We start from the raw sequence: 14,669 nt of genomic DNA, 5'->3' as shown, positions 1-14,669 counted from the left end.
ATGCTCACTGTCTCTGATCTGTAGGGGAGCATGGGGGCTGAGTGAGTCATTTCTAACCAAAATATGGGTGAGAGATGAGGGCCAAGAAATGGTCAGCTAAGGTGACCTGCATCCATCTGAGGTCCCTGGACAGAAGTCATATCTTTGTCTTCTTTGTCCCCTTTAGCTCACGGACAGAACTGAGTCGCTGAACCGCTCGATACAGAAAAGGTAATTCTGGGCTGGCCTCAGGGCAAGGCAGGGCCCTTGCTGCCGAGGGAGATGGTCAGCAGGCCCTGCTCTGGGGAATGGCAGCAGTGACGGGCTGCCTGTGCCTCACCAAGTCCTCCCTTCTGCCTGAGGCACTGGGGGAACACCTTAATCCTCTTCTCTGTTCTGCAGCAACAGCATAAAGAAGAGTCAGCCTCCTCTCCCGGTGTCCAAGATCGATGACAGGCTGGAGCAGTACACACAGGCTATTGAGGTGGGTTGCTGTGCTGTCTGTGCCCCCACCCTCCGAGGAGCCCTCTGTGCTGGTGCTGCTCCCCCACCATGCCTCTCAGCCTTACCATGTGTGAGACGATTGCTAAATTGTCCTCCCTTGGGTGGGAGCACTCCTTGCCCCTGTGTGTCCCTCCACAGCATAAAGTAGGTTTCTTTGGCAAGCTGTCCCGTGCTTGTTTTTTTGTGCTCTCTGCTTAAAGAGTGGGAGTATCTGACAGGAACTAGTAGGACTCTACAAGTCTCCTTTTACACCCCCTTATCTCCAAGGATAAAAATAATCAAGAGGCACACTCTGATGGCAAACTGTCTCCATTTATTTTCCAGACCTCCTCAAAGGCTCCAAAACCTGTGCGGCAGCCCTGTCTCGACCTTCCCACCACAAGCATGATGGTAGCCAGCACAAAAAGCCTCTGGGAGACTGGGGAGGTCACAGCCCAGTCTGCTGTGAAGCCCTCAGCCTGTAAGGTACAGCCCTTGGGGAACTTGCCTTGCTTGTGCCAGGGGCAGGGACTGGTCCCTGGGCACAGTGTGCATTGTCCTTGTGTATCCTGTTGGTGCATCTTGTTGTGGGGCTTCCAGACTCCAAAGGCATCGATATTGGAGATCTTCCATTGTGTTGTAAGGCTTTGCACCTTGGAGATGCAATTTTTCTGACACGGTCCCCAGTTGTTCCTTGGTGGTCCATGCAGGAAAACCTCTGTGCTGCTGGTTGAAGCTCTGATTTGAAATGGAAATAAAATCAGCTGCTGGGGAGAATGCATGTGTCGCCTACAGGGGCTTGGGCTGAGTTGTCAAGCATGACCTTGCATCTGGTACCAAGGTGATAAATCTTGTAAACTTGGAAAATGCAGAGAGCATTGTGTAGTGCTCTCAGTGATTTCACTTTCTGGCTGTTGTGGGTGAGGCTGATTCTCTAATATGTTGGTTGCAAGTCTGTTTATGAGAGCAGAATTCCTTTTGGTAGAGAAGCCTTGGTGTTAACATGTTCTAAATAGTTAACAAACTTAAGAAAATAAACATCTTGGAGCTAATTCAGACTCTTGTGGAAGAGTGATAGGAAAACATAGGGTATGCTGGGAACAGGAAGACATTTTCACAGTCATGGGTTTTAGCAGCAGCTGTTTTAGGTCAGATGTGATATTATAAATAAAAAAAAGGAGGTCAGATGTGTGGGTTGGAAATGGATGTGGACAAAGACACGTTCACAGCATTAGCAGTGAAGGGTAATGAAAGCATCGTTTTCTCAGGATATTGTGGCTGGAGACATTGTGAGTAAAAGAAGCCTTTGGGAACAGAAGGGGAATCCCAAACCTGAGAGCAGTGTCAAGGTGAGTTGATGACTGTGAGTGTGACAGCACTTGCTCTGCTGCAGAAGAACAGAGCTGGTGGCTGGGCTGGCAGTACTGAGAAGATGATGTACTGTAGGGACAAGGGCTACCTGTGTCTGTCCATGCAATTGCATGCTTAAGAGCTCTTCCTAGCAGTGAATTGCTATTGGTTCAGCTCTGGTGAAAATGGGGGCAAAAATACTTTTATATCCAGTAATTCTGAAAGGTCTCTTGAATACATGTTGTTCTCAGCCCATGAGCTGGGAGTCACAGCATTCTAGGCTCAAATGGAGCTGCAAATTTGAGTAATTTTGCTCTTGTTATGCTTTTTGGCACTGAGAGTAAACAAAACGTGCAAAACTAAGTGGAACTGAACCTAAGACAGTATCACTTGCAGATGGATCTGGGGCTTTGCAGGAATGTTTGTGGAAATGTCTTCTAAAATGCAGCAAGCAGCTACTGCTCAAACTGTCTAGGCTGGGAGAGGAATATCAAAGTATCTTGTCAGTTCCTGTGCTGAAACTGCCAGTACCTGGCAAATCCCACATTCTCTTGTCATGGATAAAACAATCCTGGCTTGGGGGCCTGGGCTCTTAGACAAGCCCTCCCTCGCAATGCCTGCATTGCATTTGCTTTCCTATTGCATATCCTGTTCTTGTTGTGTTGCCTCATGCTTACAGAAGGTGGTGATGGGTCTGTGCAGAGAGTTTGTGTGAAGGGGGCAGGAAGGCAGTACAGAATGGGCTGTCTCTGAGCCCTCTGGGATTAAAGGCAAACTGTATTGTGTGCACCTCTGGCTTCAGTTACTTGATTTTTGACTGCCTATTTAACAGAGAAAAAGGCTGACTTTGGCTCTTCCTTTCTCTCTTGTTCAGTCCATTCCTTCTGGCAAAAAGTACAAGTTTGTTGCAACAGGCCATGGCCAGTACAAGAAGGTGTTGATAGACGATGCTGCAGAGCAATAGTGTGTCTGGAGAACTCATTAACCAGGTAGGTGGGATATGGCTCTGCTCTGTGTAACAACCTCCTGGGCTGTTCTGGCAGCATGCTGGGGTTGTTTCTGCCAGCAGCACTTGGGGTGAGTTGGAAGGTGCTCTATGGGAACAGCTGGAGCCTGACTGGGCTGGAACAGAGTGGGTACCCAGCAGGGGTTTGTTTTGGTCTCTGCCTTTCTGATGCTGCTGGATACCTCTGTTAGTTTAATCTTCAGGGCAAGCCCCTTAGCTACTGCTGTGTGAGTGAAGATGTGTCTGCCTTTCCTAGTTCAAAGGAATGGTCTCTATCTGCTGTCTTTCCTTATGCTCTCTTAAGTTGCAAGGAGTAGAGAGAGATAGCAGGAGATCATTCTGGCTGATGTACTACTGAAATTTAAGTGTTTCTGGGGTTTAATTCCCAGATTTACTGAATTAATCTGGGAGAAGACTTTTAATGACTTCAGTAACCTCTTGGAACCAATCTATAATAAGGTTGTAGCAGGAAGGATGTGCACATCTGCTGTACTGGGTAGAACAACAGAGCAGAAAGGACTGCTCTCTGGTGTGCAGCAAGGGCAAGGCAGAGCTGGGTCTGTCTCTGTGCTCTCTTGAAATGGCCTTTGGCTCTCATGTTCCTATTGTGCTCAGGCTCACAGATATCCTGGTGTTATCTTGAGTGGATGATAGCAGAGGGCTGTGGCAATAAGGAGGAATGGTGTAGAGGGAGGTGATAACTGGTTGGATCCAACTGGGCAGCATCTGGCACAATGAGTGGAGAGGAAGTTGAGGATGAAAACAAGCTCATTCTCCTTTTTTTTCCTACTATAAAAAAGAAGCTTTATTTGATTGCCAAGGTTAAAATAGCTCTGCTTGCTACAAAACACCTTTTGTTTCTGAATTCTTCTGGGGCTTGTGTTCCTTCTTTCCCCTCCCTCCCATCTTTAAGGAGCTGGCTTCTGAGTGTTGCATTTTGTTTGTTTAGGCTTGTTTGTTTTTCTTTTGTAGTGCCCATTTAGAGGATATGCCCTTTTGAATGCTGCTTTGAGATGGGCAGCAGTACAAGCTCAAGACTGCCTGAAGCTCTGTTTTTAGTCCACAGAACTTCCATCCTCAGCTTGCTTCTCTGCCTGTGACTTTGATAATCCTATTATAAGGTCTCCCCTTTGATCAGTCTCCTCTTTCTCCTGAAGTCTGTTTCAGTGCAGCAGGTGGACCCTACTGAGCTTCAGTTCTCTGCAGCAAACAGGTTTTGCTGGGCTGTCAGCAGGTTTTGTTTGCCCTGCCTGGGTTTCTCTGAGCAAATGACAGTGTCTTTGGCTCTGGTCTTTGTCTAGCAGTCTTTCTTGAAAGGCAAGGCACTGTCACAGGATGTCCCCTAGGATCCACCCAGTGCTCCAAACACCCATGGCACAACGCTGTTGCTCTCTGGGTGTGCTCATATGGAAGTATTGGGGTTTTTCCTACTGTGAATAGCAAAATGGCTGTGAGAGCTAAAGGAGCTTGGCTTGTTTCTGTACTTAGGTTCTTAGCTGTCTGTTTTGTGTGCTCTGAGCTCCCTGGGGACCTGCTTCCCAGCTTCTCCCCTTGAATTGTGTTCATCCTTTTTCCCTTGTTCATCCTTTTTTCCCTACTGCTGGATCACTGTCATGGCCTTCTTACTCCCAAACCCTTCTGGTTCCCCTTGTCACTTGCTTTACACCACCTTAGCAGCTTTCTAGTTGCTTAAACACAGGTGTGGCTTATTTACTCCTTCCCACTCTTCCTGGGCTGCAGGACCTCACTGCAGGCTATGGAACAGGGGTTTTTCTGTAGGTGTCAGTTTAGGCATTTAGCAACTGCCTGATGCCATTTGAAAAATGGGCAAATTCTGTGCCCAGTAGCATTCCCCTTCTCTTCCTCAGCACAGCAGCTCAGGCTAGATCACACCACAGTGACTTCCAGTGAGCAGCCATTGGTAGAAATCTGTTGCCTCCAGGGATGTGCTCTCCCATCTCTGGGTACCCTTGTGTCAGGGTCTGTCTCTGCAGGACTTGCCATAGTTGCTGTGTGCCTCTGCCCTTCATGGGATAAAAGAGCTAAACCATGCACCCAGACCTGCCTTCCTCTGTCTCCTTCCTTCTGCTTGTGGGAATTGCTCTCCCCAGTGGCATTTCCCTGTCCTCCATCCATGTGCAGTGGGGCTGGGGTGTGAATGCAGCCTGACTGGAAGCCCAGCAGATGCAAAACCTAAGCCTTGGGTGAGAGATGTTGGTTTTCTCTGGGTGGTTGTCCTTGGTGCAGGACAAAAGCTGTTTTAAAGCACAAGTGCTTCTTAAACCACCTTCACTTAGTCTCCCAAATGTAATTGATGTTGGCTGCTCTGCTTCATGCCAGTGCTGTGGCTCTTGTTCATCCAGACCTTTGTGCAGAGGCATCCATCTGGCTGTGCTGCAGTGAGGTGCCATTTATCACTCTCTGGTAAGGCTGCCTTTATCTGCTTTATGTGTTTTATGCTGCACACTTTAATTTTTTATGACTGTGCTGCTGCATGGATGTTTTCTGTAGCTGCCTTCTCTGTAGCCTTCTCTTGCAGCAATATTAAATTATCCTGCAGAAGCTTACCTAGGTTTCACTTGTGATTACTGCACATTTCTAACCTCTTGTTACCTTTTTCTTTGAAAACTAGGATTTTGAAGAAATCCCCATCTTAGATAATTGGATTATTCTTCCTACTTGCTTTTTGCCCTTTTGAGTAGAGAAGGGGTTACAGAATAGAGATAAGACTGATGAAGTAAAAACTTAAGGTTTTCTAAATGAACTGTTCTTACAGCATCACTGCAAAATAGGAAGACTTCAAAAAAGGCAAAAGGGACTCTTTGTTTCTAAGTCTATTTGCAGCTTGGCCTGAGCAACTGTTGGTCAGTTCCATACCCTCTGCACATGTAAAAGGAAACTCTGTACACAGCTCTTTATATTCTACTTGGGCTAAACATAGCAATCCTATATTAGCTGTGTAGGAACACCCCAGCACATGACCAAGTCCCTTGTGAAACAGAAATAACCAGTCTCCCAGCTTTCATGCTCACAAGCCTGCTGGCAGTGGAGCTGCAAAGGGCAATACTGGAAAGCCCAGTTGTCTCTGTGGGTGGGCAGAGTTGGGGATTTTCCTTTAAATGCCCTTTTTTCAGGGCATCAGGGACAAGCAGGTGTGCAACTGTCATGATGCTCACCCTGAAAATGAGACTACATGTGGTTAGCAGAGCCGCTCAGAAACCAGCACCTTGTTAAATACAGAGTTGGATACCCACATGCTAAAGCAGGGTCTTGTTGGTTATAGTGGGAACATTAACTGTCAGCTATTGTGGAGAAAACATGGTAAAATACATAAAAGAACTTGATTATTGAAACAAAATTGTTCTTCTGTGCATTATTATTAAGTAGACTGGCCTAGGAGGCTGTCAGATGATGCCCATTTTGATAGGCAGATGAGCTGTTTGGTGAGAGCAGGATATCTTTGTCTCTTGTCTGTGCTTTGGGTGAAAGGATGAGTCTCCATTTTGTTCTCAACAAATGAGAATGGGGCACACTTTAAGTAGACGAGCTAGAGGCTATATGTATCCTCTTTGAGTTTGGTTTCTAAGACACTCCCTAGAGACATGGAGCAACCCAGATTCCTTCATTTCAGATGCAACTGCTCTTGTTCCTAGGATCAATCTCTTAGATAAATGCAACAAAAAGATTTAGATTCCATTATTCTACTCTGAACTGGCCGTTGTTTCTATAGGCAGCTTGTCCTTTTCTATAGGCAGCTTGTGCCTTCACTCTGTTAGTGCCTCCAGTGATTGTTGTTGACTCTTCTTAAAACAAACATGTTAGTTTTCCTGTGACCTGTGGATGTGGTAGTTATGCATTTGAGCTTTTGAGAGTAACCCTTAAACCTGCAGCATGGTGCTGCTGGCTTGGTGGGGTTTTATTTAATTTAATTTTCTTTTTTCCTTGCACGTGGCTCCACTGGGCTTGGTCAGAGGTTGGCGCACTGCAGAGGCGTGGAGCAGCCTGGTGTCAGTGCACAGACCATCCCGATGCCGTTCTGTTGAAGCTCTTGGTGTGCTCCTCAGCCCCCTTGGGCCGGAAGCGGCTCACCTCAAACACGGTGCTGATCTTTGTCATGGGCTTGGCTGCCAGCTCCTTCAGCTTGCGGGCGTCAAAACGCGGCTTGTGCAGGAGGATGGGCAGGCGGCGGGGCAGAAAGAAGCTTTCTTCCTTCTGAGCCTTCTTCTCTTCTGCTTGCTGCTTCTTCTCCTTGCCGAGTGCCACCTGGTATAAGATGGCATCCCACATTCTCATGGCTTTTGATTTAACCACCATGCAGTCTTGCTTGATGACTGCTTGAGCAGTATCAGCTTTATTCCCTTCCTCCTGTCCCAGCTTCTCTGGCTGGGACTCTGGGAAGGTGGCTGCTTCTGGCTGCACTATCAAGTGCTTCTTGAGGCGATGCCAGCCACTGCTACTGGTTCCAGGAGCTCTTGGTGCTTCTCCTGATGGTGGTGCTGGCTCAGCCTTGGGGGGACAGCTGGTGTTGGGTAAGCTGGGAGTCATCTGGGGTTCAGTGATGTGTTCTGCCTTGGTGTCTGTGGGGGTGGACCTGCTACCATCAGCTTGTGCTGGAGTTGCTGTTGCTGGGCGTGCTTGCCTCCAAGGAGCGCTGGATGTTGATGGTTCTGGGATGTCTCTGTCTTGCTCTGGTAATTCAGGAGCTGCCTTGCATTCAGTGTCACTTCCATGGATTGTAGGCTTATTGGTGTGGGCATCAGAGGTGCTGGGCTTCTCAGTAGGAATAGACTTGGGAGCCTGATTGGGAGGCTCTGTCTCTGCAGCAGGAACGAGGGGAGGTTTTGGCAAGGAGGAAGCTGCCTTGTTGTCTTTAAGTGAGGTGGGTGTCTGCTCTGGAGGTGGTTCAGAGCTGCTTGTTTGAGGTGCTGGGGAAGTAGGCCTTTTGTATTCCTGGCTGACAGTTCCTTGGGTTGGGTTTGGTGTGGGAGTCTTAGCCCTGGGTGGCTTGACACTGTGGAAATACGTGTTCACCTTGGTGACATAGGTAACCTCTGGTGCCCTTTCTTTGCTGGGTGCACTGGGAGGAGGAGGCTTGGGGAAAACAGGTACTGAAGGGTCAGATGGAGGGGGAAGGTGGGAGCCTGTGCCTTCAGGCTGCTGTGGAATCTCAGGAGCTTCTGGCCTCTGTAGCAGGGGCATGGCTGAGGAGGCTGTGAGCTTGACGTGCTCGGCAATGCGCCGCTGCTCCGTGACCTTCAGCGTGAAGGGCTTCCCCTTCCAGAACGGGGAGAGGGCGCGGTGGCCCACGGGCCTGACGGAGAGCTGGGTGGGCAGGGGGGCACAGGGGGCTGCCGGGGCCTCGGGGGTCTCTGCTGCTGGGGCAGCGCTCTCTGCACACTCCTGGTCGGGGCTGGCTTCGTTCACGGGCGACAGGCTGGAGCGGAAGGACTTGCCCTGCTCCGAGGTGAGGATGGCGTTCTTCTTGGCTGCCTTCTTCAGCAGCCGCTGCAGCCGCAGGTTGTCCTTCCCAGGCTTGGGCAGGGTGGGAGGGGGGGAAAGGGGGTGGTGATTGGGAACAGGCTGGGTGGAGGATGATACTGTTATCAGCATTGTCATTTCCTGCAAGGAAAGACCAAGTTTAGAGTTGGTGTGGGCTTAGCCCTGGGCTGGATTCTGAAATATATAAATATGAGTCCTCCTCTTCCTCTCTCTAAAAGCTATGAGTATGGAGTCAGTATTGTGGGAGAAGAGCTTGCTTTGCTCTCCTGAGGTAACCTCAGCCAGGCTTGAGGGTGGGTGTGGCAGGGCAGGGGATGTCCTGGGGGCAGCTGTATTGCCAAACCTACAGCCCTTCTGCTGCTGGCATTAGCACAGTGAGAGCTCCTGGGGACCCCAGATGTTCATGTCTTGGCAAGTCCTAATGGGATTTGGAAGGAAATGTCAAGGGAAACAAAGTGGGTTTGAAATTTTGAAGCTTTGAAACATCTCCAGAGGCAAAAAGCAGGAATGTTTCATGGCTTTCCAAATTTTGGTTATTAATACTCTGATACAATGTTACATACAACGGAACGGCCATAAACTACATGTGTCATTTGAATCAAAGTCAGCAATGGCCTTGATTCATTTCAGCTGGCATGAAGACACCCTTGTGAAATACAGGGCTTCTCAGAAGCTCTGTTTATCAGTGAGGAAGTGCTTTGTCACACCACTGACTCTGGCTGGTCTTCTTTTGCTGCATGAAGCACAGGGACAATGTTTTCCTCCAAGATAAAACCAAGTTTTCCCTTTCCCTTGGGAGGCTTTGCCCCATTTTGCCTTTATCACTCGTTCTTGAACAAAGCAGAAATGGCTTGTGCTCTGTGTCAGGTCTGATCTCCAATGGCAATTGCAGCGCTTTGGCCAATGCTGGGCTGCTCCTGCAGGGATGCATGGCTGCTTTTCCTGCTCTTTATTGCTAACTCATCACTGCCTCCTTTTTGGGGAGTGCTGGTCAGTGGAGCTCAGTGAGCACAGTGGAGTGAAGGGTTTGTGCTGGGGATACAAAGATAAAACTCATCTCAGTTCCCTCCTTCCTCTTCCCGAGCAAGCTGGGGAGCACCAAACAGCCTGTGACCTGCAGTGACTCTTTGGCAGCCCCAGGAAGGAAATCTGACACTATCCTGGCTCTTGCTCAGCACAAAGTTGCTGAGTTTTGCTATGAAATGAGGCATAAATCACTGAGCCCCTTAATCCCTGGTGCTGGGTGTAACTGAGCATCCCGAAACAAGGAAGAGGAGGGCAGGGTGATGTCAGGCTTGCCTGGGGGGCTATTTATTTTGTGTGCAGTGTTCTGCTCCCGGTGGCTCCCAGCCTGCTCTGGTTAGTGTGGGTGTGTAATGTAATACCTACTGTGCGGGAAAACTGTCCTGAATAGAACTCTGGGAAGTGCAGAACAGCTATTTGTGCTCAAGTGCCCAGTGCTGGCTTGGGACTTGCAGTGCTGCTGTCAGCACTGGGCTGGGAAGGTGATCCATACCCAGCAAGCAGGTGGTGTGTCTGCCAAAACCAAAACTGGTTGGGCATGAGGGGAGAAGGATGATTTTTTTTGTTAAATTTTTAAAAAATTGTTAATAAAGGTAGCAGCAAATAAAAGCACTGAAGAGGTGGCACGTTGAGCTCAAATGCTTCAAGGTCAAGCCCTCAGTGTGGTGGATGAACTGCCCTCCAGAGCAGGGGCTGTGGTGGGCAGGGTACAGACAGTGTCTACCTTGTGCATTCAGTACCAGAGAGAACTGGATCTGTTGGAGCAGCTCCTGAGGAGGACCACCAAAATGATCAGAGGGATGGAACACTCCTCTGAGGACAGGCTTGAGAGGGTTAGAGTTGTTCATCCTGGAGAAGAGAAGGCTCTGGGGAGATTTTACTGTGGCCTTTAAATATGTAAAGGTGGCTCCTAAGAGAGATGGGGCACAGGGATTTTAGTAGGGTATGTTGCAATAGGACAAAGGGTAAAGCTTTTAAACCAAGAGGGTAGATTCACACTAGATGTAAGGAAGAAGTTTGTGTTTGGATTTTTTTTATGATGAGGGTGGTGAAACACTGGAACAGGTTTCTCAGAGAGGTGGTGCATGCCCTATCCCTGGAAACATTCCAGGTCAGGCTGGATGGGGGTCTGGGCAGCCTGATTTAGTTGCAGACGTCCCTGTTCATTGCATGGGTGTTGGATTAGATGACCTTTAAAGGTCCCCTTCAACTAAAGGTCCCATTCAAGCTATTCTATCATTCTGTGTTTTACTTTAGCTGTAGGCATGAGAGACCTGCTGTTTTCTGTGAGGGGGCTTGGAGGGGATTTGTGTCAGCTGGGGGTGACAACTGTTGGACATTCCCAGTGTCTTATCAGCTTCATTCCTTAGGCACAAGGCTGCCATTAGGATTTGCTTTGTTCCAGGCGCTACTCTTAGAGACAAGTCTGCACCGTTCCAAAAAAAGGCTGAGAGCCCATTCCTTTGTCATATACCTGCTTTCCTCCCCAGCCTCATGGGTATTTTAGGTTCTTCTGCTTCAGAAAGCCAAAATGTCTCAGTTGGAGGGACATGCAGGTACTTTTGTACCGGCTTCGGCTCTGTTTGTGTAGGAATTGGTAATTGCTTGTGGGGTTTTTATGCCTTTTTTTAAGATCTGCTGAAGGGTGAGCAATACCAGCACTTCCATGGTAGGATTTATTGTGGAATGACTTCATCTGCTCCTGTTTAATGTGGTCCCATGGACAGCCTGTACTACAACATGAGCTATGGTCCAGCAGCACTGGTAAACCAGATTTATAAGGTTGACCTGCTTCAGGCTTGTGTGGGGAATACTAAAGAGGCAGGGCAGTGAACTTCCCAGCTACTGATCAGCTCTCTGGGTGTCTTCCTTGCCCTATGGACTGCTGCACTCCAGAAAAATGCAGCTCCCCACATGAGTCAGAGAAGGATCTTGCCTGGGATTTGCTGCAAGCTGCCAGATGCTACTGAGGAGGGCATGGGGGCTCTCAGTTTAGTGTGCACACACCAGGAAAATCCCCCTGCTCCCAAAGTCAGAGGCTGCTTCATTGCTGCACAACCTCAAGATTTGTCGTCTCTTACAAATAGTCTGTGCTTTCAAAATTGCTCTTGCTGCTATTTCAGCATCCCATCTGACTTGAAACCTGCTGTGCTGTGGGTCTTGGAGTCCTTATGGGTGGTGACTTCCATGGCATGTGACTGTACTGGAATCTGTGTGCTTGACTAATGGAGCAGTGAATTGCTGAGAGACAGCAAAAGTAAATCAGCTGTTAATTTATTTGTCTTTCCTGTCATGCCTGGCTTTGTTTTGAGTCTCCTTTAGGGCTTTGTGTGCTCAGGAGAAATTCTCAACAGGGAAGACTTGTGTTCCCCCTTGCCACCTAATGAAGCAAAAATTCAGGGGCAGACAAACTTGCTTTATTGCCAGTGGGAAGACTGGAGCTGAAAGCCTGGGGACAATAGGGGAAGCACTGCCTCAGAAACTTGTGTCGGTTTGTGATAAGCTAGCAGGAAGTGAATCTAGAAGTCAAGAGGCTCTCAAAGGGTTAAATTTGTCTGCTGCTGGTTGAGGTCCCATGGGTGGATGGACACTCATCGACTCTTGGGCCCCAACTGTTCTCCTGACTTGGCTCCATTTGCCATCAGCCCCAAATCAGGAATAGTGGGGAGGGTGTCAGCATGCAGGAGTCATTTATCAAGTGATGGAAAAGTCATTTGTGTGCTGGAGCCCCTTGGCTGCAGCAGCTGTTGTGTGTGGAGCAGATGGAGAGCTGCAGGAACCCAGCCCTGCTGCAGATGGTCCCAGGCAGAGCTGTGGCACTTGGGGCTCTGGGGACACTCTCTGCTTTAGGGGCTTGGGAGGAAGCCTGCAAATCTCCTTTCTGGGGTGGGAGGCAGCGTGGCAGGAGTGCAGCCATGACTCTGTGGGGTGTGCAGCCCTCAGCATGTCCTCTGCCATGGGCATTCCCAGCATGGTTCACTTGTGCCAAAGCCTTATGGGGGGGCTGATTCATGGGGCTTTGTGAAAATGGGTGGGAGAAACCCACCTGTAATTGCTAGAGAAGATACAGTTTCTGTGTAGCCCAGGGTGTTGCTCATGAGAGGCCAAATGCTGTCAATAACATTGTGTTTTCTTGTCTTGCAGCTGAGCTTGATCCTGACTCAATGCAACCCTCCGTGCCACTATTTCCTCTGCTCCACAGAAGATAATTGAAGGATGTTTCTCTTCTCCTGACTGCTGTCAGTCTGCTTTGGGTACAGCCTGACTCCTCTTGGGGTTTGAGCAGTACCCCACACTGCCTCCAGATGAAAGGAACTAGATCAGCTGACAAAGCTCATCCCTGTTTTAACTTTCTATGTGACTCTTGGGCTTTTTTCTTTTTTTTTTCCTGTTTTTTAAAATCTGTCTCTGCTATGGAGATGAGAGGCTCTGTTCCCTCACCTCAAGTATTGGAAGAGAGGGATCTGCTGCCCTGCTGAGCAGGCAAGGCTTTTGTTATGTGATGAGGAATTTCTCTTTTTGTGGCCCTTGGTGGGTGGGTGGTGGCAGAGAAGGAGCTCAACAGAAGTCTGGTGAAGAACTGATGTCTGAAATGAGGGCAGTGGGCAGGTCCTGAGTGTAAAAAGACTGCAGGGAGAGTGAGATGAGAGTGCAAGGACCACTTGTCTCTGTTGGTGCCAGCTGTGGGTAAAGTCTTGCCCTGTTTATGAGGCATCCTCCATCCCCCTATGTCATCTGCTTGGAGGGACTTCCATCACTGGTCTGTGTCCATCAAATTGCTTTCAATTTAGTCTTGGTTTCTTTTAGTTCCCAGATCATTCTTTAATCAGTTATGTACCCATGCCAAAATGTTCCTGCCACTTTTCTGTCTCAGCAGGCCAATAGCAGCTTTTTTTCAAATACCTGCTGCCTTCCTCTGCCTGTTTAAGATGGATTGGAGATCTCCTTTCCCAGGTGAGGAGTGCTGGCCCTGGTGTTATCTCCCTTCTCTGGGACAGTGATTTGCTTATTCTCTGACCTGTGGGCTGCAGTGCCAGTGACTGAAACACTTCTAGAAGTTAGATGTGGAGGCACCTTGATATCCTGTGAGCTGTGTTCCTGAAGCTGAGCAGGATATCTGGGAAATGGCCGCTGCTGGAAGCTGTCTTGGTGAAATGGCATCCTAGTGAATTGTCTGGGGAGACAGGCTGGCTGTGAACGTGGGGAAACTGAGTCCCTCAAGAGTGGCATTTCTGCCCCTGGGCCTGCGGTCTGCAAATCAGCTTCCTAGGGTTGTTTCTGAACTCTCCTATGTCTTCATACTTCATGGTGTTAACATGTCCCCATCCCCTCTTTAGTCTCATTCCTACCTTCTTCCCATGTCAGCATAATTTTGCAACTTGTTTCTACCCTCCTGAAGGAGGGAGGGCACCTTGTTTTTCTTCCTGCATCTTTGTGCTTTCTGCTTAAAACTTTTTGCCTCCTGGATTTTTTTTTTTTGTAAGCATTTAATAAAATTTGAAGAAGATGTTGTAATGATGGCAGCTCTGAGAATTTTGTTCATGTAGGAGTCTGCAGCAAAACTGTTTTCCTTGAAACTCTCTGCTTGAGTGTGAGGTGGAGGAGAAGCATCAGTCTGAGTGACAAGAAGAAAAGGAGCTTGACATAGGCAGGAAAGGGGTTTTCTGTGTGCCTGCCCCATTTACATCCATGTTATTCTGCTGTACTTTTCCTTGTGAGTAATTGTAATTCCCCTCTAAAAGGGGAAAGAGTAATGCTTGGGTGAGCAGTGGAGCAGCCTGCAGAGACTTCCTGGGAGCAGCAGGAGAAGCACAGAGCTGAACTCCCCAGGGAACAGACCTGAGCAACAACACAGGCTTCAACCAAAATCACTGGTGATATCAGCTATAAAAAAAAATAAATAAACTCCTCTGTATCCTGCTCATCCAGCTTTGATAAGGTCAGTATAGCTGTCTGTACTGGAACCCAGCACACTGATGAGCTGATGGCTCTATTTGGAACCATCCACCTTTTTATGGAAAAACCTTTTTATGAGGGTGACCTTCCAAGTAATAACACTTTTATGGTGTAGAGACAATAAAGAGTTTCTGAGATCCTAACACTTTAGAAAAGTGTAGGTGAAGAAGGAGAATTCCAAATATAACTTCTTGCTCTTGTCTTTCTGCTGATTGGTACCCTTGTTCTCTCCATCCTCTGCTTCAGTTCTGGGAGGTGGGAATTCAAGGAGTCCTCAAAGCACTGAGCAGGATGGCCCCATTTTCCTCCCTTCAGCCCTTCCTCTGCTGTGCTGGGATTTTCAGGTGGGGCTGGAGCAGTAGCAGTGTGGTGC

General features: G+C 48.5%; 2 protein-coding genes across 4 annotated transcripts in view; one reads left to right on the top strand and one right to left on the bottom strand.

The window, feature by feature from the left end:
- Positions 1 to 13,855, top strand: part of LSP1 (lymphocyte specific protein 1) — a 48,381-nt gene extending 34,526 nt beyond the window's left edge. For all 3 annotated transcript variants that reach the window (XM_058806768.1, XM_058806769.1, XM_058806771.1), the window contains exons 6-11: positions 167 to 210; positions 382 to 463; positions 808 to 948; positions 1,731 to 1,811; positions 2,687 to 2,801; positions 12,485 to 13,855. In XM_058806768.1, coding sequence (XP_058662751.1) covers positions 167 to 210; positions 382 to 463; positions 808 to 948; positions 1,731 to 1,811; positions 2,687 to 2,776 — 438 coding nt within the window. In that variant the 3' untranslated portion in view covers positions 2,777 to 2,801; positions 12,485 to 13,855. The remainder of the gene's footprint in view (positions 1 to 166; positions 211 to 381; positions 464 to 807; positions 949 to 1,730; positions 1,812 to 2,686; positions 2,802 to 12,484) is intronic.
- PRR33 (proline rich 33) lies at positions 3,626 to 8,428 on the bottom strand. Its single transcript, XM_058807649.1, has one exon. The coding sequence runs from the start codon at positions 8,426 to 8,428 to the stop codon at positions 6,827 to 6,829; it is 1,602 nt and encodes a 533-aa protein (XP_058663632.1). The 3' UTR covers positions 3,626 to 6,826.
- Positions 13,856 to 14,669: the final 814 nt, after the last annotated feature.

Source organism: Ammospiza caudacuta, chromosome 6, assembly GCF_027887145.1.
Source record: "Ammospiza caudacuta isolate bAmmCau1 chromosome 6, bAmmCau1.pri, whole genome shotgun sequence".
NCBI lineage: Eukaryota > Metazoa > Chordata > Aves > Passeriformes > Passerellidae > Ammospiza > Ammospiza caudacuta.
Note: the sequence above shows the minus strand (reverse complement) of the source record. Positions and strands in the feature narration are given on the sequence as shown.